The sequence below is a fragment of the Chelonia mydas genome, chromosome 1 (genome assembly GCF_015237465.2).
Source record: "Chelonia mydas isolate rCheMyd1 chromosome 1, rCheMyd1.pri.v2, whole genome shotgun sequence".
NCBI classification, from domain to species: domain Eukaryota; kingdom Metazoa; phylum Chordata; order Testudines; family Cheloniidae; genus Chelonia; species Chelonia mydas.
Window position 1 is genome coordinate 159,312,658 of NC_057849.1, and position 27,009 is coordinate 159,339,666.

At 43.7% G+C, this 27,009-nt stretch overlaps 1 protein-coding gene across 5 annotated transcripts in view; it reads right to left on the minus strand.

Annotated features, from left to right (window-relative positions):
* Positions 1-24,597, minus strand: part of SIM2 (SIM bHLH transcription factor 2) — a 73,678-nt gene extending 49,081 nt beyond the window's left edge. The window contains exons 1-3 of one of the 5 annotated variants that reach the window (XM_007068247.4): positions 22,977-24,597; positions 11,554-11,636; positions 6,995-7,084 (exon numbers count right to left, since the gene is read on the minus strand). In XM_007068247.4, coding sequence (XP_007068309.2) covers positions 6,995-7,084; positions 11,554-11,636; positions 22,977-23,151 — 348 coding nt within the window. In that variant the 5' untranslated portion in view covers positions 23,152-24,597. Of the gene's footprint in view, positions 1-6,994; positions 7,085-11,553; positions 11,637-12,106; positions 12,276-12,363; positions 12,592-22,976 lie in introns of those variants that run through there. The other 4 variants (XM_043538251.1, XM_043538252.1, XM_043538253.1 and 1 more) reach the window with 4 other exon arrangements.
* Between the last annotated feature and the right edge of the window lie 2,412 nt (positions 24,598-27,009).

Sequence of the window (27,009 nt, forward strand, 5' to 3'; positions counted from 1 at the left end):
TCAGGCTACCCAATTGTTCATTGTGGCCTGATGTGCACTGGGCCCCAAAGATCAGAGACAGCTGAGAGGTGAAGTAATTTAACCTATTCTTCTGGGCCAATCCTACTGATTTGCTAAGATGTGTGAGTTGCCTTTTCTTTAGAATAAATGAAGTTGTCTAGCCCACAAAGCAATCTTTTCCCGAAAATGTCTCTCATAGTTCCGTTTTCTGCATTATTCATGGAATGTCTCTTCCCAGCACTATACAAACTAATTCTTTCTAGCCATCTATTCCCCACTGTTCCCTTCCACCTCTCCCTCCCCTACCCACCCCCACTTCCCAAAAAACAAAAACCCTGGTACACATTCAATATTCCAACCACATATTTTCACATTTCTTTAAACAGACAGCTTTCAGTTGCAGAAGGAAAACCAGAGATACCAAATTAACAATGTTAGCTCATATAAATCATTGCCCCTATGAGAAAAAAACTGGGACCATTCCTTTTCAGGATTATAACAGGTGGGGACATCAACACCAGCTCAGTATATTTTGGCTTTGGTGGCTGGGGAAGGATTGGAAGTCCATAAGGATGACTCTTTTTACAACTTGTGATTTTTTTTCACTCTTTGTAAAAGAAATAAAACAGGCAAAAGTGGCATACTGATCCATAATATGTCTATGATTATAAACAGGGCTATGAGTTTCACAAAAACCCTAATACAGCGTTTTTAAAGCATTGTGATTTGCATTGCTCTAAGCTCTCAAGAGAACAGAACAAGCAAAAAATCTTATTGGAGAAAGACAGAGTTTGGGTGAATGTTCAAACCGAAATGTGGGGGGGGGGGGGGTCTATGGACTTTCCTGTCCCTCTGAGCTTAACCCTCTGTCTGGCACCATCCCCTCTTAAAATAGCTTTTACCCTTCGCTCATCCGGATATTTTTGAAGAGTAGGTTTTTTGCCTATGAAATGAATCAGACTGTACCAAATGGAATGTAGTTATACAAAAGTGTTCACAGGAAGAATACCCTCAGATCTCTCTTATCCCGTCCCCTATCTTTCCTCCACCTGCCCTGCAAAGCTAATTACAAACACTAATTAGGTTAATCCAAAAGACTTGCATATTTCATCGATTATAATCATAATCCTCACATGGGGACTAATCCTGCAAAACCTAACTCACGTGGGTAGCCCTTGCTCTTGCAAGTAATCCTATTGACTTAACTGGGACTACTCACCCAAGCAAGGACTAGTCACAGAAAGATTCTCAGAATTGGGCCCATGGTCACAGTTTTACATACACTGAGATTCAGATCACATAGCTAATTTCTTAAAGTTAACATAGCTAGCTTTCTTGAATCTACAGATAGGGATAAATTCTATTCTGTTATGCATGTGCAACCCCAGTGAAATCAATGCAGTTCCACATATGTAAGTGACAGCAAAATTTGATCTGTTGATTGTTAAATAAATCTGAGAAACCTAAAACCATCGTCAAAAATCTAGGGCTACATAATAGTCAAACAACCAAAATGTTTGTGCATAATTTTTGAACTGACCACTGTCTCCTGTTATGCATATGTTATATGTGCTTTTTAAACATGCAATAAAATACTAACAGCTTAAAAAATAAATTATATGGTTGAATCCATAAAACTTCTGCAGTTTCACACATCAGGCTTATTAAACCAGATTCTGGATGAAGCATTTTAATATTTTTAAATACCTACTTATTACCAGTTGTATTTGTTTCCTACTAAGCGCTTTTTTATGTGTAACTCAGCTGTATATTTTCTTTCTGCCAAGAAATGATTCGTAATAAACAGAAGACTAAATAAATGGATACTGGAAGAAAATAATAATTTATATTTTGCCACTGTTTTACTTTCATCCAGTAAGTATACTAAACTTTAGCAAGGTCAGATGTTTTTTGTTAAATATTTCAAGATTTATCAAAAATTAAATATAAGTTTGGCTCCCTTGTGGAATCAGAAAATTGCTGGAGTGCCAGCCCAGACTTTCAAAACTGCAAAATCTATTTTTCACAATAGTTTTCTTTGTTTCTGTTTTAAAAGGGTTTTCCTTGCAGTCTATAAGTCCCATAAGCAGTAATGTGTATATCTGTGTGCATGTGCACATATACAAGTTGCACTTAAACTGCACAGCCCGCATCATACTATCAATTTTTCATCTTAAGTCCTAGCAGAATCCCTTAGTGAATTCTGCGAGAGTTGATAGCACACTATGGCGCTGTCTCTTAGATGTGCGAGTAAGTGCATGGCTATGCAGTGTGTATTTATAGAACTTTCCTCTTCAAAATGTTGTTATATGAATACAAGGATCATGAAGTAAAATGATCATATGAACTTAAATGGTAATGGGTGATGCATTGTGCCAGCAGTTTTTAAGAAGAGCTTCACTGGGGAATTTGCTCCATTTATTATTCACGGAGTAAGGACACATAGGGGCAGATCCTCAGCTAGCGTAAATCAATGTAGCTCCACTGACTTTAATGGAGCTATGCTGATTTAAACCAGATGAGTGTCTGATCCTCAGTATTTACTATTCCTGTTTCAAAAACTGACATGGACTAAGATAGGACTTTTAAAAGTTATTGCTTCTGATACTTGTGTGTAAATTGTGTCTAAAAAAACTGAATTAGTGGAAAAAATACAAGTTAAGAAAATATCTTTAATGTTGCTTATACATTTGTAAACATACTTAAATGTGTTGGCTCCCAAAAGCTTAATCAGAAGGTGTAAATGACTCACTGTTCTTTCTGCTGAAGCTATAATCAGGATTGATTGAAGGTACAGATTACTACAGCACATTTCCAAGAATATCTTGTAAAAAAAATGTTATGTATTTTTTTTATTGATCATAATTAGCTGTTTCAACAAATTGCACTAACTGAAAATTGACTTGTAATCTAGTTTCATAGTGGAAATGGTTCATAAAAAAGGCCTTTTTATAAACATTCTAAAAGATTATCTAAAATCATCATCATCACTCGGAGTGCCAGCCAAGACAAGCTGAGCCCAAACTCAGATATAAGAGCTCTTGTTGAAAATATAGTGTAGGATTATGACTTGGTGAGAGAAATTTGAAGAATTTGCTGCTATGGACCAATTCTGCTCCTATTGATGTCAATGGCAAAACTCCCAGAGACTTCAAGGGAAGCAGGAACAAGACCTCATTTAGGAAAGGATTTTTAAAAAATAAAATGCTGTGAAGCTTGTAGGCGCGACCTAGGTTTACAGTGTTTAAAAGTAAACTGTTCCTTGAAAAATCAAGAATGGAGAGAGATGGTGGGATGAGATTCCACAATAAGGCAAATTACTGCTGACAAGAAGATGGTTTTGTGTTTTTCTTTTAAAGAGAATAAAAGAATGCGATGTATCATTTGGTATCCATCCAGTAACTTTATTTTATGACAGACAGACAGATAGAAAGAATTGCATACTGTGAAATTGTTGGGGTTGGCTACTAAATCTGAAGTGGTGTTTTTTAAAGCAATCACAGTTTTATACTCCCTAAACACTGCCTCTAAGTCAGGGGTTCCCAAACTTGGTTTGCAGCTTGTTGCGGGTAGGCCCCTGGCAGGCCGTGAGATACTTTGTTTACCTGAGCGTCCACAGGTACGGCCCCTCACAGCTCCCAGTGGCCACAGTTTGCCATTCCCAGCCAATGGGAGCTGCAGCAAGCAGCGCGGGCGCAGACTGGGCCACTGCTTCCCACACCTCCCATTGGCTGGGAACGGCGAACCTTGGACACTGGGAGCTGCGAGCGGCCGTACCTGTGGATGCTCAGGTAAACAAACTGTCTCGCGGCCCCACCAGGGGCTTACCCTGAACAAGCCGCTAACCAAGTTTGGGAACCCCTGCTCTAAGTTCACATCTTCACATTGCCTTTGCTCTACAGCTTTCCTGAGAGATCAAGGCAATACCCCACTTCTTACTACTGCAGGATATTCAAGAATTTTCTGGTTAATCCTGCTTCAGTAAACTTTATGGGCCAAATGCCCCAGTCCTTCCTCAGGACAAACTCCCATGGACTTCAGTGAGAGGGCCTAAAGATGTACTTAAGGACAGGGGTGAAATTCACTCTTGTGCATAAAGCCAGCATATATCCAATTTAAAGGTTTTAAATGACACTGAAGTGGTGCACAGGCCTCGTGGTGATCCCAGGGATGAACTTCAGCACAGTTTCTTTGAATCTGACATATTCAACTTATTTTATTCTCCGATTGATTCTGTAGTTCTTTGATGTCACTGGGATATATATATTATTCTACAGCAATAGGTGTTCCACCAACCGTCGCTGAAGTGTTTCTTCATTCTCTTGTGTTTGTCATCTGTGTGAGGCTGTGTTAGTTACTCTGCTAAATTATATGAACATTTCATATATAAGAAAACAATCTTAAAAACAAAACAATCTAAAAGGAAAAGCATCTAGCATTTAGCAGAGTAACTAACACAGCCTCACACAGATGACAAACACAAGAGAATGAAGAAACACTTCAGTGATGGTTGGTGGAACACTCATGGCTGTACAACAATTGTTTTGTGTAAGTGGATTCATTTCAATAGCTATGGTTATGATGGATCTTTTTAATAGGTGGGTGGGTAAAGAGGCTTTGAGTAAGGGCTCTAAATGCAGAGTGGAAAATATCGCCTCTTATTTGGAAAATATTTCAGGAAAAGGCAATATTTAAAAGAAATTTAAATATATATGTAAAATTATGAAACAGCAAATATATGCAACTGCAGGCTTAATAAACAGAGGGCTTGAATTAAAAATTCTCCTTGTACATATTTTAAAAGTTGGTAGAAAAAGGAAGTGCCCACACTGAACCCTGCGTAGTGTGTCACAATGTGAAAATTACTTTTCTAACAGAGATTACAAAAAAATAGCCTGAGGGTTCTTTTCTGTTTATCAGGGGGGATGTTTTCAGAGTAGTGATACCACACATTTGCTTTTTCATGCTTTCTAGAGTTGGTTTCCTAATTGCTTCAAACAGTTATAAAACGATACCCAAATAGTCTTCCACTCTTTTCAACATTAATCACCATTATAACTTAAAATACACATTTTAATCTCTATCACATAACTCTTATAGTCTTGGAATAGTTTTGCGATATCTCCTTCCCTCATTGACTCTTCAGATCTTAGTCGCAAACACAGCATACCTCCCTTACCTTTAACTCTTCATTTCTCTCTGCTATTAATCATTTATCTGTTTTATCAATTCTGCACAGCATTTGGGATGCAGCTGCTATGGAAGACACTTTACAAAAAGGTTAGTTCCTTGTGAGGCTGATGCAGAGCCCAATGAATCAATGAGCACCTTTCCATTGGACTTCAGTGAGCTTTGGATCAGGTATTAAGTCCCCAAATGTGTAGAGTATATTTTCAAACAAACTCATGGAAACCTGCATCTTACAATAAATACACTTCTAATTCTATTTGCTGTTGTATTTACTCTGAAAAGGTAAAAATTTAGAAGTGTCCTAAAAAACAAACAAAAACCTTTTACTTCTTGTGCAAAACAGTAGTAAACTGAGATTTACAAGTTCTATCACATGCATATAAAACACTTTACTGAAAAGATCACTGAACTGGAAAAAAAAAATCAGGAAAAATGACTCTGAATCCCATCTACAAACTCATAAATCCCCCCCCCCCCCCCCCCCCCAAAAGCACATTTACGGTAAGACATCTTCCACATCAGATTTCCTCTCTCATAGATTCATAGACTATCAGGCCAGAAGGAACCATAATGATCATCTAGTCTCACCTCCTGCACACGGCAGGCCACAGAGCCACACCCACCCACTCCTGTAATAGACTCTATATTTTAATAATTCTCAGTATCACATACAATCCAAAACATATACACTGGAAATCTCTATTTTTTTTTTTTCTTCTGAGATGTATAGCTTTATCATGCAGGCAGTAGCTTTGAGTTCCAGGCTCAAGCTCAGAACCTACCTCCAGTTTGCAAAAACATTTATCAACCTTATTAAAGGTAATAGGATGGGGTGGGCAAACTTTTTGGCCCGAGGGCCACATCAGGGAATAGAAATTGTATGGTGGGCCATGAATGCTCTCAAAATTGAGGTGGGGTGCAGGCTCTGGGGTGGGGCTGGAGATGAGGAGTTTGGGGTGTAAGAGGGTGCTCTGGGCTGAGACCGAGGAGTTCAGAGGGCAGGAGGGGGATCAGGGCTGGGGCAGGGATAGGGAAAGGGGTGCAGGTTCTGGCTGGGGTTGCGGGCTCTAGGGTGGGGCTGGGGATGAGAAGTTTGGAGAGCAGAAGGGTGCTCCACGCTGGGATCGAGGGGTTTGGAGAGTGGGAGGGGGATCAGGGCTGGGGCAGGGGGTTGGGGCATGGGGAGAGGCTACAGGGGTGCAGGCTCCAAGCAGCGCTTACCTCAAGCTGCTCCTGGAAGCAGTGGCATGTCCCTTCTTTGTGGCATGTGGAGGAGCGGCCAGGCAGCTCTGCACGCTGCCCCATCCGCAGGCACCACCCCTGAAGCTCCCACTGGAGAGCATAGGGGCCAGAGTTGGGTCATGCCACAGCTTCTGGGAGCCGCATAGTGCAGCCCCTGACACTGTGTCCCTGCTGAAGCGCGGCCAAGCCATCTGGTGCGGCCCCCGACCCAGCGCCCCGGCTGGAGCACCAGAGCAGGGCCCGACCCAGCGCCCTGAGCCGCGTGGTGCACCTCATGGGCTGGCTTAAAACAGCTTGCGGGCTGGATCCGGCCTGCGGGCCGTAGTTTGCCCACCCCTGTAATAGGAAGTAAAATTTAATCAACAAGAAAAGATACAAGGTAAGATAATCACATCGCCGCTGTAAGTAAATGGCTTTACTTAAATAAAACAGAACTTAAGCATCAGAACAAAATTAAAGCTTAAGACTTCACTGCAAAAAACTTAATCTAGTACATTTACCAAGATATTACTACTGCAATCCAACATCAGTATTTAACAGATGGGCAGAAAGTTACTCCTACCTGGGATAAACCGAGATGAACAGATGCAGTTTCAGAGATATACATTATTTTGCCATCAGATGCTACCACAAAAACAAATCCATCCAATGTCTGTAAGAAATAAATATTTTGGATAAAAATCTCACAGTTTAATTGATAATTTAGAATAAAGTTTTTAAAGTGTTCCCCCTCCCAAGCAGAAATATATTACTAAAAAGAAATATTTAACTCATACTATCACTGTGAAGAATATTAATCACACACAAATTTGTGAAATCTACTTCATTATCCCCTTACAGAAGTTATGCTGCACTTTAAGTTAATATTCTCCTATTAACTTGGGTTACTATAGTATTTAGTACAAATCCTGAATTATGAGGTACTTAAGGGAAAATCCAATGCAATACAGGCCAATTTTATGATGTAATGGCAGAATTGAGCAATGTTTTAAATTTCTTCTACTATATTTTTATTTATGCTTGGGTGGACAGAGAATTGTCTTCTTCATAGCTATTTGGCATTTGCCAGGGATGAAAAAGCCCATGACAGTTTCAGAAAGAAACAAGCCATAAGGGAAACTTCATCAGACTGAAAGTGAAACATTGTAGTCATTCATCACTAACATTGCAACCTTATAATCTTAACTAACGATAACATTTAATGCAAACTTGGAGCCTGATCCTGCTAATCCTTACTCACATGAGGTCTAACTTGGAAGTAATGATTACTCATGTGAGTAAAGATTTGGAAGATTTAATTATCCCATAAAAAAAAGATTGATAGGATAGAAATTAAAACTGTACAAAGATGGCCGGGATTTTCTAATGATTTTGGTTGCCTCAATTTTGAGGTGCTTTATATTATATTTTAATAAGGGCTTGATTTTTCAGAAGGCCAGTACTTAGGAAAATCAGAAATATCTAAAATCTCTAATCACGTTTGAACTTCCTGGCCAAATACCTGTACACAAGTAGATCACTGAAAAATAAACATGTATTTTTGGAAGGGGGACACTAACTTCTAAAGTACAGAGATAAAACAACTGCCTTATCTACCTACTAATTCATATTTTAGGATACTGAACCAGGAGAAAAGCTATAAAGTCCTGTAAAAGTGGTGCATACAATGTGGCCCTAATAAAAAATATTCCAAATTATTCTCTGGCCTACTAACTATTTTTACAGCATATAATTGAAACCAGATTACTTTTTAGCTTTATGTTGAAGGGGGATAAAAAAGAGTAAACAAAACTTTGTAGATGTATTAAAATGGGAAAGAAATCACTGCATCCTTAAATAAAAATGTCACTTTAAACATTCTTTGTCAACTTTCAATTGCTGTTCCCAATCATATAGTAAAAGTTGTGTCCATTCTTCCATTAGAATTATTGTTAGGGGTTTCCAGCTCAGCTAGAACAATTTTAGCTTAGAGTTGAAATTTGGCAAGCAAAATTTCACCCCAGGTGCTATTCTTAAAAAAAAGTTGACAGTAACTGTGTTGATTTAGTACAATTTTTGAGCATTTATAATTTAGAAGTAAGATCCATTTTATACATCAGTTATAGGTAATTAGCACATAATATTACCTAACTGCTTTTGAGACTAAACAAATGTAAAATAACTAAGAGATTAAGTAGCTACTGTACAAGCAAAGGCTTTCATAAAGATTTTTATGTACCTACACACAAATTTTCAAGATAGACCAATGGCTCCAAACCAACATATCAACTAAACTTATCTGAAATAAAATTCAAAGTGCTTATTTAATGAGCTAGATGAGAACATCTCCAGGAGAGTAATCACCAAATCTTGCCTAAATATATTTATTAGGGCTGTCAAGCTATTAAAAATATTAATCACGATTAATCACGCTGTTAATAATAGAATACCATTTATTTAAATATTTTTGGGCTTTTATTACATTTTCAAATATTTGCACTGTAAGAAAACAAAAGAAATAGTATTTTTCAATTCAATACAAGTACTAATACAAATACTTGTAGTGCAATCTCTTTGTCATGAAAGTTGAACTTACAAATGTAGAATTATGTACAAAAAATAATTGCACTGAAAGATAAAAAACATTGAAAAACTTTAGAGCCTACAAGTCTACTCAGTCCTACTTCTTGTTCAGCCAATCGCTCAGACAAACAAGTTTGTTTACATTTGCAGCAGATAATGCTGCCCGCTTCTTGTTTACAAGGTCACCTGCACACGAGAACAGGCGTTCATGTGGCAACGTTATAGCCGGCGTTGCACGATATTTACGTGCCAGATATGCTAAAGAGTTATATGTTCCTTCATGCTTCAACCACCGTGCCAGAGGACATGCATCCATGCTGATGATGAGTTCTGCATATGACAGAATGTGGGTAAAACAGAGCAGGAAACATACAATTCTCCCCCAAGGAGTTCAGTCACAAATGTAATTAACACATTATTTTTTAATGAGTGTCATCAACGTGGAAGCATGCCCTCTGGAATGGTGGCCAAACCAGGAAGGGGCATACAAATGTTTAGCATATCTGGCACATAAATGCCTTGCACCGCTGGCTACAAAAGTGCCATGCAAATGCCTGTTCTCACTTTCAGTAGACATTGTAAATAAGAAGCGGGCAGCATTATCTCCCATCAATGTAAACAAACTTGCTTCTCTTAGCAATTGGCTGAACAAGAAGTAGGCTCTAAAGTTTTACATTGTTTTGGTTTTGAGTGCAGTTATGTAACAAAAAAAAAAAAAATCTACATTTGTAGGTTGCACTTTCACAATAGAGACTGCACTACGGTACTTGTATGAGGTGAACTGAAAAATACTATTTCTTTTTCATTTTCACACTGCAAATATTAGTAATCAAAAATAATATAAAGTGAGCACTGTACACTTTTTATTCTGTTGTAATTGAAATCAATATATTTGAAAATGTAGAAAAACATCAAAAAATATTTAATAAATTTCAATTGGTATACTATTGTTTAGCAGTGCAATTAAAACTGGGATTAATCGTGATTAATTTTTTTGAATCACGATTATTTTTTGTAGTTAATCGCATGAGTTAACTGTGATTAATCAATAGCCCTAATATTTATTTTATTAAAATCAATAATGTGTTTCAAACCCTTTCATGAAAGATAGTTTTCTCTTTTTAAACAAAGGAGTAAACCAATTTTAAGTTGGCTTTAAATAATAAGGGTGTTGTGACCAAAAAAAAAAAAAAAAAAAATCCACTCTTCGTGCCATTTCAAATCTAATCTGAATCTACATCTTTTCTAACTGATCCATGCTTTTTGCTCTTCCTTTGCTAATACTGATTATTCACCTTAGCTGCTTTACCTAGCGCACCACGTCTTTTGGGGTTCAACCTTAAAAGCTATTCCAACTGCTCCAAGGGCCTGATTCCATACCCCTTGAAACTAATAAGGGGCTTTTACCATTAATGTCCATGTTCCTATAACTGTAGCTTATAATATAAAAGCTTCAGGTTTTCATTATGTTATTATTCACCTCACTGTATCTTATCTTCAAAACAGCGGGAATGAAAGACAAGAGTGAGCTACAATCCATTGCACTAGAAGTTGTCCGCTTCAACTCTAGTCATATGAATTGTATCAATGTTGCCTACTTCTTAGGCTACTCTGATACAAACTGGAAAAACAATAAGGAGAATTAATACAATAGCATGGAAAATAGAGTGACAAATTTTCTGAATGCGCCTTTAAAATCCCACAGCTCAACAGACACAAATGCCAGTGGACTACGTTAGGAATGAGGTTCTGAAAGAGTTTCCAATACTCACAGATCTCAGGCTGAGTTTCTCTTTAGATTTAATCACTACCCCAGCGTACACTTAAAAACAGCTATGTGACTAAATATTAACCTTCCTCATTAAAACTGACCATTAAATAATTACAATTTATTATGTCTTTAAAGTGGGGGGGAGAGTCCGCCCTGCATTAAGGTTACAAACATAAAACTCCCTTTGGGTGCCCTGGCCCAACTATTGCTCCCTAAATTCTCTGCTGCATGGGGACATCCACATGGGGAGCAGAAGAATTTCAGGGCAGATCAACAGGATTTGGAACAACTGTATTTTCAGGTGCTAACTAAATAGGAGATCTAATCCAGATGTTCACCTCCTGCTGCAGGAGCCATGCGCTCTTAAGGTTTTCCCTATTGAGCAATCTGTGGAGAACTATGATCTCCCATTTACAAAAACACCCTGACTGGATTGTTGATAGTAAATACAATCCACATTGCAATTCACCAGGGGCCGTTTGTAGTACCAAAAGAGATTCCTTAGTGTGTGTGCAGGGTGGGAGGATTTATTTGTAATTGTTGGACTAGGTTTACCAGGCAAACCGTTCTTATTAATGTAGGCTGTTGGTACTGCTAAAATCAAAGAACGAAAATTAAAAGCACTGGCTTCCCCCTGAACAGCTGAAAGAAAATCGTGGCTCTAGGTTGTGTTAACAGAATGACCTCACAAAGGCTGCATGTAACAACTAGGCTGGGAGGGCGATAGGGAGGATTACACACAAAAAATCCCAATGCAGCGTATAAAACTCGAATAAAGCATCTTCTACCTGAAGCAAATGAGATCCCAGCTCTTTAGCCACATTATCCAAGGGCCCTATTCTGCTCGGCTGCCCCCAGGCGTCGCCCAAACCTGGAAAAGAACCGACAGGTCAGTTAGAAACTCGGGGATGGGCATGAGCCTCCGAGGCCGCGCGTGTCCCCGGCTCCCTTGGCTGCGGGGCTGGCCGGGCCGCAGGACGCTAACACCAGGGCACGTCTCCCGGGAGGGCGTAGGGGGGCTTTTCTGTCGGCGACTCAGCGCCAGGACATTGGGGTTCAGGCTCGGGGCGAGCTGAGCCTGCTGTGGGGGGGCGCGTCCCTGCGCCTTAAAATGCCATTTTAGTCCCAGTCCCCGGTACCCTGCCCGCGGCCCGTCCCAGCCAGGCCCAACTGCGCCTGGGGACTGACAGTCGCCGCGGGCCCACCGCTGTCAAACCAGGGAGCTGCCGCGCAGCCCGTGTCTCCCCACGCGACTCAAGTGCGCCTGGGCTGGAAGGTAACGCGGAGCCCGGGCTCTGGGGGCCCGACCCGGCAGCCTCCGCTCAGCCAAAAGCCCCTGACCTGCAGCCAGGCGGGGAGGGGGGCTGCAGGGCTGAGCCCTGCGTTACTCTGCTCTGCGACTGATGGCCAATGCAACGGGCCGCTAGCTAGCTGGCTCGGTAATGCCTCCGAGGCCGCTTTCCCGCCGAGGCCGCTGCACCCGCCCCGCCCCGGAGGCGCCGGCTGCAAGGCGGGCGATGGCTGTAAAGACAGTGGGAAATGGCTGCTTCGGGGGGCCGAAGCTGCTGAGCGCCTCTTAACCCGCCGCAGTGACCTACGAGGCTGAGCAAAGGGCCGGGCCGAGCAACCCCACGGCAGGGGCCCGCAGCAGCCTCTGCTCAGCCTCGCTGCCCCTAGGGGCCCGGCCAATCCCCCGGCTTCGGGGCCACCCACGCGGCTCTGCAAAGCGAAGGGCCTCGCTGCGGCCCGAGGTGGAGCCCGCGCTCGCCAGAGGGGCCTGCGTGTGTTTCTTCCGCCATTTTATTTACGATGCACCCAGACATTGATTTTATTCCCCGGCGCAAACAATAACGCGGCTGTCTGGCGAGGCACGGCGGCCAATGGCCGCTTGGGCACTTACCTCCCTCTGCAGCGGACCCCGAGGGCGGCGCTAGAGAGCAGGTGCAAAGACACGCCCCGAGCCGGGGCAGGAGAGGTGGCTGACGCTGTCCGGAGTCACTCAGTCACTGCGGCCAAGTGTCCCCCCACCCATAGCCCCGGCAGACGCTGCACGCAGCCCCACTGCCCCTGTGGCCTTGCCTGGCCATGCTGCTCGCACAAGCTAAGGTGAATTCACGACGTCGCCTCTCTGTAGCCGCTGGCCCCGCTCCACACACAACGACTTGCAAGGGACACTCGTATGTCAGGACTGCTACGGGCTGGGGCCGGGCCACCTCTGTTACCCTGAAGGAGACACATGGGGCCCTCGAATCAGATAGTGCTGTCGGGGCCCCTGCTCTCAGCGCGGCCTGCTCTTCTCTCCCCTCCTCCGGGCAATTATTTGTCACTGTCTATTGCTAAAGGCTGAGCAGGGAATGGCCTGGGTTTCCATTTGCTTTGCTTGACTGGCTGCAGGCGAAGCAGGCAGAAGCCTGGGCCAAACCCCAATTCAAGGGGAGGCTCAGGACAGACAAGGAAGGGAATGGAGGGAGGGGAGAGGGTGAGACGGTCAGGATAAATCTAAAAAGTTGTGAGGCAGTTGTTGTGCTGGTGTTACTGACCAATATTACCTCATTGTTTCCTCGTGCTACCCCACCTTATACTTCGATTGTGAGCTCTTTTGGGGAAGGGGCTGTCTTTTTGTTCTGGGTTTGTGCAGCGCCCAGCACAATGGGTCTTGGCCCCTGACTAGGGCTCCTAGGCCGTACTAATACAAGTGAAGACCAATATTAATAAACAATGGTTCAAGACATGACTACGCTTATTCCACTTCCACCACTACCACTGACCTTCCTATAACTCAGTCATCCTTCTGCTACTCCTGTGCTAAGGAGCCATATCAATAATTCAGTGTACCCAGAGTCAGTCCAAGAGGTATGTCTTCTTTGCACATCCACATTAGCCATGGGAGTTGCCTGAGTGTATGCTTCAGTAAACTGAATGGCAGAAGACTTTTACCTCGAAAGGCTGTTTTTGCTTTGGGGTATCTGTCGATATTTTGATACGTTTCCCTATAGTGTGAAATTGCATTTTTTAATAAATAGAGCTTCCATTTATCTGCTGCTTTCCTCTATATCAAAGCACTTTACAGACGTTTACAAATTCCACTGCTACATAAAGTATTCCCATCTTTCTCTGCTAACATGCAGCCTTCTCTTGAGTGGAAAGTGTCTGCTGTTTAAAGGAGCACAGAAACATGAATTTTCCTTGGCAAGATGATACTAAATTAAAGCGTTAGTAGTTATCTTATTGCTATACAGACTGCCCTTTTTAATAGTGTAAATGATAAAGTCACCTTGAGCCAATCAAACGAATTCACTCATAACGTTACAGATACATTTTTTAAAAACTACTCATGGCTAAGCGGTCTCCTGATTAACTGAAGTACAAAGCAGGTTTGTTCCTTAAGCCAGTCATACAGAGGATTTTATAATGGTGTGTGAACAACTGTCACTCCAATATAGCAATGCCTAGCGGTGTATTTGATTGTATCCTTTGGTATTACAGTTACAGTTTTAGCAATGTTATGTCAGTGTTTCCATTATTTTTAGCGGAGCCTTCTAGCGCAGACTCACTATTAACATAAAATCTCTCTCCAGCAGTTTTTTTTCTTTTCGAAATTTAAAATCGGTTTCGCCATTTCAAAATTATATCGAATTTGAATACATTTAGTGGATTCGTTAATATTTTCCCTTGTTTTAAAGTCATTTAATCAGTCGATAAAATATTTTCAAAGGTGGGAATAAAGCGAATACAACCTGAAATTCTGAAAAAGGGACCGCTGCACATTAACGGCTCTTCCTAGAGGCGTGCAGATGGGTTTGTAGGTGAGTGGTGCATATGGAGGCAATAAACTCAAAGGAGCTATTCCTGTCTAACCAGTAAACACTGTACATTTCACTCACTAGGCAGGACCTAGCCAAAGGAGCTGCTGGTACAAAGTAAGCATTCTGTAAATTGCTGAAATGCAATGTGTGATTACTGAATAGACCTGAATGGTTCCAAATGACGAGCTTGTAGACTGGTTTTAATATTCTATAGCGCAGTTCTCACGGAGTCATTTTTAAGGAAGCTTTTAAGATGTATATTGCATATTTACCTGTGAGAAAGCTGAGCAGCTGGAGGATTTTTTTTCTGGCAAATATTTAACATTTTTAACAACAATCAAGGGGTGCCAAATTGTTCCCCATTCGATTTTAAATTTATGGGATTACCTCTATCAATTAAGGTCAGACATTTATCTAGAGCGAGAGAGGTTCACAAAGCCAAGAAATTCCAATCCAGACTGAATTCCAGAGCCGGACATTTCTGTGCCACAAACTGAACCCGAAAGTAGTCTGTTATCCAATACAGAAAGCAAATGGTGAAGCAGACTGTCACAGAGAAAATATCTAGCTTTTTTTTTAAACTAAGCTGTATTGCCTTTGTCCTGGAGGTTTGAGTTCTGACTTGCTTCTCCAAAGCTCCTTTATACAGCCACACAGCCATGTTGCGGACAAGTGGCATCATCTCTTTATAAATGTTAACTAAAGGGCTCTCTTCACTTTCTCATGATCTTAATCGTGGTTCTCCTGCATTCTTTTCTCATTTTAATCGACGTGTGCTGGGAATGCAGTGTGATGGAGTGTCCCTCCAGTACCTAGCACATTGGAGCTTCAATTTTTGTTGGGTCTTTGCCCGCTACTACCCCAAGACAAATATAAGTAACAACTGGCGGGTCTATTTGTCTCCCACGCATTGAAGATTTTCTTTAGCCGGGGCGGCTGGACAACTGACAGTTCTACGGTGACTGTTTCCGATGGGGAGGCAAAAAAATCACATGGCAGGACACTTGAAGGTAGAACGAACCTCGCAGAGAAACTCCACGGCGTCTGATTCTCATTTTAAAATGCTCCCTCCCTTTTATTACTAAATATGGACACGATTCTCTCCCTTAATCTGACATCTCAAACTTTGTCAGGACATTTTAATATTCACCTCGTGGCATTTCTCAGTCTTCAGAGAAAAAAAATGGGTTAAATTGTAACAAAATCTGGAAGCATTTTACCTAAAGAAAAGGTTAAACAAAAAAAAAAACAACAACAGTAGCTTTTCTGTTTGGAAATCTGCTAAAAGAATTACTTATCAGTAATATAGTCCATAAGTATCAGATTGCCCTGTAATTTGGAGTGTTTCCTTTGTGTCTCCACCGTTTTGTGCTCCCACTCCCCTTTAGTGCACGATCCTGCGCGTTATTCAATAGCCTTAATTTAAAGGAACCTGGGTCAACTACAAACATTGGGATTTCATTGCTCCCTCTCCGGGGGGAATTTCACCGGCTGTGGGGCATCCTCCCCTGGCCTTGCAAACAGCTTATGAAGGAGAAAGGCACGTTGCAATTATACAGGAGGCAGGAGAGCGGCAAACCAGCCCACACCATCCGACTGCAAGAGACAAAAAAGGAGGTGCCCCCCTCCCAGCTTCCTTTCCTCCTGCATTGGAGATGCTGATGGTGACCCTAATAATTCAGCTGTGAGGTTTCTTGTGATCACACACATACTCCAACAGAGAGACAGGACCTAGCCCGATCCCGCAGTTCTCACGGGAAAAATTCTCACTGAAGCTATTGTGGCACTTGGGACCCATCCTTGAAGTCAATGGTAGAGTCCCTTTGATTTCTTTGGGGGCAAGACCGGGCCTAGACCCACACCGACCCTATTCTCGACTCTGGAACACGGGAAATAGCTGCAGGTGCGCTGATCAAATCGGGCTGGGAATCGGTACACACGGGTTTGGAGACGCATTTCTCACCTCTGCAAACTAGCGTTTCTGCAAGTCATAGCAACTCCCGGGGCTCTGAAATTTCAGCAGTTGTGTCGCCTCCTGCTGAAATACCGTCTGCACACTCACCTTAACTCTACGGGGGGGGGGGGGGGTGCACTAATGGAGTAGGGGAAAACTATCTTGACTTTCTGGCACATAAATTATCACGACACTTGACAGAATTAGATCGACCGCGTCCTTCAATAGCTCGATCGCCCTTAGCTGTGTTAAGTTTGTTGTGTTTTGGCGGTGGCTAGGACCTGGGCGAGTAAGAGGAAAGGATACAGACCTTTGTCTAGGACTAGCAGACTCCTGTTCAAGTAGTGGATTGGAGCTCTAAGTATATATGGCAAGTATATATTTTAGATCTATTAAATATGTATTAAGAGATCCACTTGTTTTCTATCTGTATTTTTTAAGTCACGTATTAGAAATATTAGTGCGGTCGGGGTTAAGATTTCTCGAGAAAAAAATGTTAAAAAACCCAGCCCAAACCGACTGTTCTGTTGGAGCCAACAAACTTATAGCACAGACTCAAACCCGCTCCAAATCACAAACAAGAGCGAGAGAAAAACCTTCCTGTAATGACAATATTTAGACGCATTTAGTGCGGCGAGATATTTGAAAGTCTCACTCACAACAAGGGCAAAACAGACAAAGCACAGTTCATAATTATCATCTGCGGAGGATCGTGCCATCCAGATTTGCTCTAGGAGGAAACTGAAATGCGTCTTGCCGCTGATGTGAAAAGTCCAGCTGCTAAGAAATGATGGAGGAGATTATTAAAATCCCTGGATTATTCTAATCTGCTCCCGATTCCCATATCTTTCTTGCAAGCAGCCCATATACCTGTGACTGCTTCCCAGTTATGGATGCCTCCAACATTCCAGTGATCTCTAAATGCCACCGATTTACATTTAGAGCAAGCCTCAAAGGAAGCCCTAATGCCATCTGTTATTTTAATAAACCCTTTAAGACCATCTACTACTATTAAAATAGGCACACACGGCTTCATGAATGGCTCACTCTCAGCAGTGTTTGTAGCCTTTAAAGCGAATGTTAAACGTCGCAGATGTACAGAAAAATACTGAGCTGAAACCGTTGCAATTCAACCCGCGTTATATTCCTGGCTCTATTTTAAATACACAGAGGACAAGAAAATATGTATATGCCCTTTAAAGAATTATTAAAATGTCTTTTCATAGGAGTAAGCAATAGGTCCCAGATTTTACTGTTAAGACATGATGCCAAGCACAGAAATAAAAGAAAATTCACAGTATCTCCCAGGCTTTTGTTTTGTTTTTAGATAGTGGTGGGAATAGCATACGCTACATTTTTGAGTCACTTATTAAGCAGCTCATTCCTTTTGGTTTAATCATTAATAAATCCGGAGTGTTAAAGCTAGTTCTTGAAAATGCGTGGAGTCACAATTTAACCTCAGCGCCATAACCTGGTGGATGGGATAATTTCAACTCAACAATAGGTTCCCCACCACCACCACCCCCACACACACTTCTATTTGTTCATTTGTGGAAAAACTTATTGACAGCCAAGCACCAAAAATATCTCGTAATGTATTTTTGTTCTGCAGTAATAAATGGTTTGGCAAAGTATCAAAACGCGACAGAGGATGACGTTACAGAGCTTGGGTGTAGGGATATACGCTATGTTTCTGTCTCCTGGATTTTAATTCAGAATTTGAAGGTCAGAGCAAATCCACACGGAAAAAAGATACCATACTGAAGCACGAAATTATACCCTACAAGACTAGCACTTTGGGAGAATAAAAGAGGTTTAATGAATGTAACTCTCCTTTCACGCTCACTTCGGTGGGCCTGTTCCGGATCCTCCCGCAGGGCGTTCTGTGCCCAGACTAAACTATGCATCTTCTAAACATACAGTAACTGGTTGGATGGGAACTCGGATTGCCTCAAGCCCCAAAGCCTAGGGGAGCGTAGGGATGCCCCACAACCGCGGACACCTTTTAAAATTGTATTAAAAGTTGTCTACACTATGTGCCAGGGCGTTTTTAAACAGTTAGCTACCGAGGCTTTTAAAACCCCACCCTTTTCCTGGCCTACTCAGCAAGTTTCATAGCTGGACAATAATTTCTGATCAAATGTAGTAGAAATTCGATGGTTTAGCAGCTTCTGACGTCTCTTCCCCTCACGCCTCCCCTCCCCTCCCCCACCCTCCCCCAGTTTAAAGAAACAAAACTGGCTCCGTGTTGTCACGAAGATGATAATTCAGTCCTAAAAGTGGATGTTTACACACATCGGAGAGTGGTGGTAGTGCACTTTCCCTCTTGTATTTACAACGTAATTATATATCTCAACATAGGTTATTCTAGATTTGATTCACTTTTTAGAAATTTTGGCACAATAAAAGGAAGCTGGTTTCTAGCCAGGACATATTCCTCTGGGCCAAATTCTGTTCCCATTGATGTGAACAGCAAATTCCCATGGACTTTGATGGGATGCGGATTTGGCCCTAAAGGTATCTTGGTTGTCTGTCAAGCGCGGATGAAAAAAATCACATCAAGTACAGTTTGTAGCCATGTGCCTAATATTTATGTCTCGGAGACACATGATCTCTGATGGGCACACTGAGTCACTAGACATCTGCAAAACCTTGAAGTAATTTTCTGTTACAAGAGAGTTTAAAATACTGACTGCAGACACATCATCTATTCCTCTCAAAAAACCAAGATCTCAGCAAAATATTGAATAGCAGAAAATATGCATGATGGCTCTTTCGGAGATCAACAAATGATAGCTCTCCAGGCTCTGTTTCACTTTGGGGCACTGATCCCAGACTGCACTTGTCTGTAACGCTAACTCTAAAAAGAAGGTATTTCTATTCTGCTGACTAAGGCCACTAAATAATGCTATTTGGGAAAATATCAGGGAGAGAGGGAGAAGTTCATTATACTTTCCTATATCAAAAACAAATTCAGAAACATCAGCTCTTTCCTGAGGAAAGATACCCAACTATGAAGAGAGTTATTGATAGTGAAAGGAATTATGTCCCAACCACTTCCCCACAAAGTGTCTGGCAGAGCGTAGCTCCCAGCTTGAAACTTTCCAAAGTTGAACCAATTTATTAATGGACATGGCTGAAATAATTTACTTATCACTTTCCAACAGCTCTCCCCCTATGAGTTTAAAAAATGTATTCAGAAACACAGGAGTAAATTATTCACTTCGTCTTTCATATACTATTCTCAGTGTTCATGGTTTTCATTATAATTATGCAGTATTTATGGCAAAAGAATACGTTTGTCATATGTATTTTTAAAATTACTCATAAGCATGTGGGGAGTGCAGAAGCACACCGTCATTTGGTCTGAAGAGAATTTACACATAAGACACTGCCATCCTAGGTATATAAACTCGCAAGGCTTTCATCCTCTGGTTTTTAAGTGTTGAAGTGAACTGCAGTTGTTCGTTGACACAGTTTGTTCAATAGGAGAGTTTTGTCTGGGAAACCTGTAATATAACCCTGTCCAGAGAAATCTCAACATATGTATTTCTAAATATGTACTTTAGTTATTTTTTGGGGGGAAACATGCGATCGAAAATTGGGAAACCCTCCCGAAATTACTACAAGATATTTCTTAATCGGGACTTTTATAATGACTTAAATTTGCGAAAGTCATTAGCAATATACCAAAGCACTGGGATGTTTTATTACTATTAGAATGGTAAATGTCTTTATTTTATATGTTTGATAGAACCCTTTCGTTTAAACAGAATTATTGATTTTAGGTAATACTAAGTAATCATTGCTCATAATTATTGACGTAGCTGATAAAGCTTTTCTCGTTTTTCATTTGTAACCCTTTCATAAGCTCTTTAGAAACTGAGATGAATAACAGACTTTTCATTCTGGAATGCTAATTGTTCCTCTCCTCCCCCATCATCTGTCCAGACAGGCCAAACAAATCACAAAGGAGGAGATTTGGGTTTATTTAACCACCTAGAGAATCTTATCCAGCATTTAATTTCATTTCTCTCATCCAGTTTAGTGGTCACACAACATGACATATTACAAACGGCCCCACACAATGTATGTCAACTGGCCACTTCCGCTCAGTGAAAGAAACATTTGAAGTGTGTACTTGTTTGGAAGGGGTGTGTGGGTGGGTGTGTGCGAGGGGGGGGGTTGGTATTTTTTGGATTAAGTGTTTGGTTTAAAAAAATCTGAGGGGAAAATCTCAAATTGTACGTCCATTGCTCGCTCTCCCTTTAAAGGACACGGTGTTCAAGGTTGAGTCGAGCAGACTGGGGTCTCCACACACGCGAGAGCCAAAGGGCCAGATTCGGATCCCTTTATCCCAGCTGAATAGGCCCGCGTATCCCCTTGAAGCCAATGGCGCCCGCTCTGGAGGAAGGCGCTGCTCAGTGGGAGTAGGGGACCATAGCTGCTTCGGACTCCGATCTTTGCCCAGATCGCTCATTTCGCAGCAGATTTTCAATTTCATTGAAAAAGGCCGCGTCCTACAGCCCCGGCTCAAGCAAAGACTCCCTTGGCAAAAAAGTCCTACTGCAGATTTGGTCCGAGTCAGGGTCCTCCCCGGCGCTTGCAGGAGCGGGGCATGATCATGATGAAAGATGAAATCTTTAACCTGCCGCTCATTTACAAAAGAAGGTTTATTAGTCTACTTATGGATGCGAATTTTTATGACACTTTTTTTACAGCTAATTTCGCTGCCAGCCCCGTGCTGTGCCGAATAATTCCAACGTTTAAAGGGTTTGGCGTGGGTGCAAAAGACGAGGGCGAGGCTAGAAATGCTGAGCTCTGTGCTGGGCGCTGGATCCCTGCAGGCAGGTGGACTGGGCAGCGTTTATACAGCTCGGTAAATGCTGCGTTTTCAGAAACAAACACCCGCCGGGGACACCTCCCCCCCAGGAAAATGAAAACAATTTCCCATGCAATTAGTAACGGGGGGGGGGGGAGGTCTTCTAGCAGATGTCCCAGCGCTATGTAACTAATTATATCACCCTGCTGACAAGTGGACTCCAGACCAATGCACCATGCCAGGGGTTTATTCGCGCCGGGCCACCTAACGCAACCAGTTCTATGTATCCGCTCGGGACGCGCTGACAGTTCGCTGCTGCCGTTTGTTTGGGGTGGAGAGCACATCCCAGGCTGCTGCACGAAGTAGGTTGAAGAACAGAGAGAGGCGAAATCAAAATAATGTCGGAGAGGGGACCAGGCTTTAAAGCTGTTAGCACAATGCGCGCGCGCTGCAATTATACCCGCGCTGCAATTGAGCAGACAATGTGTGTGGCGGAGCGGAAACTAAGCCCAAGTCATGTCCTGTGTGCTCCGTGTTACGTCTCGCTCTTTTGGTAGCAATTTTTATGCACTCTGCGCCTGTTGGAGGTGATGTTTGGTTTGTTTGTTTTTTTTAAGTCACACCTGCAAGTTTATTGATGTTCATTATATTATATTTATATTATTCATACATATTTGAAATAGGTTCCTTTGTTGTGGTGTCCGTTTTGTTAGATTTATTCTCAGATATCTGTGCCCCTCTCACGGGAGTTCTCTGTCCCTGCCTCTTGCAAGTGAGTTTCATGTGAATTTGTGCTCTCCTATTTTCCACATGACCCACCCCCAACTCTCGCTCCAACGTGAGCGAGTGAAGACAAAACACCAACTTGTCCCTAGTGTTATCCAAAGGTATTCTAGGTTCTAGGCCTCACCCATGAAGTGCCTGACCTGCTAGTTGTAGGCTGGATCCCCTCCCCCCATTCTGCCTAGGTCTGCTCTCTACACTTTCTATTATCGCGTCCTAAATTAGGACAATAATTTAAGCAGATCCAACCTCGCCTTCCTCCCTCCCTCCCCCCCACACACAGGGAAAGAAAGAAAACAAAATCACAGAATGTACCACGCACAGATCTTGCTTTGTGTTTAGTCAGCTGCCTGGCACCATTTCCCCAAGATCTGAGCAGCCTCATCGCCCGGGGTTGGAGCTCTGCTCCTTTCCCTCCTCCCGGTTCTGTCGGGCTCAGCGCCACACAACGCGACCTACAAATATTCCCGTTCCAAACTCTGGGGTATTATTTAAGCTTTAAAATAAGCCTGATTAATACGACTGAACCCGTGGCGACTGGCCCCCTGCCTGCTTAGCGCCTTGGGCACAGGTCACAATCGGAAATACAATTCACAGAGACGGCCTGGGGTGTGCGTGGGGAGGGGTGGCTATGTCTAAACAGTCAAGGACAGACAGCCACCGTTTCAACTGCTGTCGCGGCTCATTCAGGCCCCCTTGCACCCTCGAAACGCAGACGGTCGTAACTGCTAAGAGACGGCACCCGAAGTGTGCTGTCCCGTCCCCCCGCCGCCCCGCAAAGCCCCTGCCTTAGGCTCCTGCCCTGTGAGAAGCAGCAGGTGCCCCGGAAGCAGCCGAGGGATTTACCTTCTGGGAAGACCGCTCGCATTTTCAGGTAGCTGGTGGTGAGGCGGATGATGGAGGCCTTGTCCAGCTGGGAGGTGATAGCTGAAGGCAGGGGCAGCAACTTGGCCAGTTCGTAGAATTCTCCATTTTCTTTTTCCCTTCTAGTCTTCGCAGCATTCTTGGACTTTTCCTTCATCGCGGCTACTGCACGGCAATGAGGAGGGTGACACTGGCATATTAGACCCGATCCTTCCGGACTGCTGCGAGCATGGACTTTGACTGTACCGTTAATACTATTTTCTTCGTAAAAAACAGAACAAAAATCAACGCATCAGAAGAGCGAGAGTGGGAAACCACCTCTGTGCCACAAGCCGCAGCAGGTCAGGAGAATGCAGTTCTGGGCTGACTCTGCAATGCAAATGTCTCGCACTTGGAAAGTAGAGACTGAAAGATCTACATGGACCGTGGCTGCAGCTGGAAATGGATCTTCTCGTTCACAGAGAGCATATCCCCCTTTTTTTTCTTTGTTTAGCGAATGATTTCCTGCTCTATGCAATTCCCCCCCTCCGAAAAACAAAGCCTTCAAGCAACTGCTCAGCAGAAAATAATTGTGCTAGACAGTCTGCAATTTTTTTTAAAAAAGGTGGTTGTCCTCTAATGAACTAGTGCAAAGGGATCTGGTCCCAGAGCCCAAGGTGCAGAGGAGAAGACAAGCTGGAAAGGCAGCCCAGGCATAAAATGAAAGTCAAAGCCGGTGAAGAGGGATTGCTCTAAAACCACAGGCTCGCTTTTCCTTCTAGGAGAGAGACCGCTTGTCTTGTAACCAGTGTTGGAGAAATATGCTTTCACAGTACACGTGTGTCTCAAACTGTGTGTATTTTAGACCACTAGTGCAGAACTTGCCTTCAATTCTGCCTAGCACAAGCCCCGTTCACCTCTCATTTGAGATTTGGGGAATAGGGTCTGTAGCAGCCAAGCTGATTTCGCTGCTCCAGCTCGTGTTCTAAATCCGGTTCTCCTAAACAGTTACATTAAAGGATCCATTTTCCTCCAGGCCAGCGCCACTTCAGGGCTGTCAGTACCCAAACAAGTCCAAGTGCTGGCCAAGGCAATTCGTTAAAAAAAGGCTTTTATATTATAAAGAGAGATTTTTATTATTTGACACGTATTGAAAAAATGAAAAACCGATGCGAAGCGAGAGCTAGTTCACGCTGACATGCGACTAGAGCGAGGACTCTACCTTACAGGAGAAATAAGGGTTTGCTATTTCACCTTCCAAGAGCTGACAGCCGCATTCTCCAAGCGCACCGCACAGCAGCGATCGGAGGCAAATTCCCCACTCTCCCAAAGCCTAACTTCGGTGCTGCTCCCACGCACCGAAACACTAATGTCTTCCTCCTCCTTCTCCTCCGCCTCCTCTTTTCCAGGAATAGCCAGCGGCTCTGGAGTGGCACCTTCAGTCAATTCTTTAGCGAAGGCTGGAGCAAGCGAGGAGCGCCGCGAGAGGGGAGGGGATAAATGTGCCCCGTGACGTGTCCGCCGGTGCAGCAGCGCCTTCGGCAGGACCCACAGACAGAGGCGCGAGGGAAGGACCGCAATTAGCGCTTGCAGTGGAAGGGGGAGGTGGACTGGAGGGGGTGTGGTTGTACTTGGAACAGTCTCCGGCTGGTGCTCCGGACCTCACAAACTCAGCCCATATTACACACCCGCATCTACAGCCAGACACAGGGAGACACACATTTCTGCGGTGATCTGGCATTGTGAACGTATTATAAATAGCGCGGTTCAAAATAAGGTGGTGGGAGATACGTGCTAATATCCGAGACTTTGAGCTACACGACAACGCGATAGCCCAGGAGGCTGGGAGAGCAAGTGGTTGAAAGGACCTATACATAGAGCGGGGGCTGGGCTAGAGTCCCTCTCATCTCACACACCGTCCAAACCGCTTCTCCTGCCGTTGCTGAACGCTCCGGGTCCGTAGGTTGCGGGTGCGCGCGTGTGTGCACACACACACACACTCACACACACACACAAGAATATGTACCAACGCGCTACCGTAGTTTCATTAGCCAAGCGCGCAAGGATTCGGGGAATCGCAAACACTCTTTGCACGCAGTCAGTATCAAAGGAGGCCCGGGCCTGACGCTGGGCGCCGAGAGAACTCTGCTGATGGTCCCGGACACTTCTTTGGTCATTAGAGTGGAAAGTATTTGCAGCTAACATGGTGGGACCGTGGGCCCAAAACCTGCGCTCAAGCAGAGCGCCCAGGGTGATTCCAATGGGATGCAGGATCAGGCCCTGGGGGAGGAGTGGGTTAGGTTATAGTGCACATCTGGCACCTATAGATCAGTGTCTCACACAACTGCAGCCAAAGTACTCAAGACTTTCCTTTCGGGATTTGTAATCCATCGACAGGAATCTGTGTGACTGGCGATCAAACAACCAATCATGGGGGAATGGATGAGGACTGGGAGCAGCAGCTCACCGGGGCGCTTTCTTTCGCTCAAGAAGGTAAAACAAAAAAAAACAAACACACACCAGCAAGCAAAAAGAAAGGGGGAGAAATCCGGGGGTCACAAATCCGCTTGGCAAGCTAGGCAGGAGTTTAGTGATGCCCATTCAGACCATCCATAGCCCTGGGAGTCGGGGGCGGCATGGACGGGCACTACACGTGCACGCTCAGCGTAAGGCAGGTACACACACACACACAGTGTGGGATTGTCACCGCTCGCCTGCTTTGATTTCTCCAGCAGCGGCTGTGCCCACCTCTCCTTTGTTCTGTATTAAGCAGAAAAAACACCAGTGTGCCGGGAGGAAAAGTCCTGCCCTGGTCGCGCTGCCTTTTTGATCCCCTGATATATCATGCTCAGAGTCCTGGGGGCTCTAGTCTCCCACCTTCCTACCCCCAGGGTAGCTGCTGCACCCCCATCTCTTCCCCAGATCTCAGCAGCGTGGCAGTGTTAATCATTCACACGCTAGGGACTCCAATATGATTCAACTGAGGTTTCCACATCCTAAAACAAGAGCAGGAGCGAGGGCTCTCTCAAGTCCCCTCTTCCCTCCTGAGAGTCCCAAGAAAGTCTACGAGATTCATATCGTTTCTAAGCCTTTCCCAAATTCGGTACCTTAAGCCCAGTTCTCCTGATCCTGCGAGTTGCCGGAAACCCTCAGCCTCTCCTGACTTGTGAGCTGAGGTCGACCCCCCAGCACATGTGTGGATAAATCTGTACACTGTGAACACGGGTCACTACCAACAAAACTGACCAGCCATTGCTCTATTGTAAACTTCGCAGTCGCTTCTTGTGTGGCTGTTACAGCCAGTTGTTATTATTTTTAAAGAACGGTGGTATGTCTCCCCTCCCTCGAGACAAGGTCTCAGTTAAACTCCAGGGCATCGAAAAGGAAGTGTGTTGCACTGTACTCAGAACCTCAACTTCTGCTGTGTGAGAGTCTGTCCCTTTGTCAGTGCAGGATTGTTCCTTGTGAAGTTGAATCCCGTCCTATGTTAAGCCCTGGACTTCCAGCCACGTCCAGCCCTGGACTTCCAGCCACGTCCACTGGAAGAATTTTCCACAATCTAGCAGGCTACGTATTTTAGCCTGTCTAATGGCACTCGGTTGAAATATGCTGCTCTTTTATCAACATTATTTGAATTTTCAGTCCAGCATACACGTGTGTGACACCCCCACATAAAAATTCAGCTATAGAAAGGCAAAAGATGTCTTCCTGGAATATCTGACTTGTATTACCACCAAAACCCCGGAAGGACGTTAAAGTGAAGTAGGAGTGACCCCCCGAATGCCTAGATCCAGATGTATTGCTTCTATGCTTTTGGGTAGCCTCTGAGGAGTCACCCTGGAAAGTGATTTAAGAGGCAAGTACTGAGGAACAAACGCGAGAGAAAGTGGTTGGGGCAGGGAGAACTGCTGAAGATTTCCCCAAAGTACAACAACAAAGTGAACAGCACCTAACTCACCCGCCCCCCACCCCAAGCCACACCGGGAGGAAAAACACACTGTTACTAACAAGGGCAAGCTCCTTGCATTAACTGCAC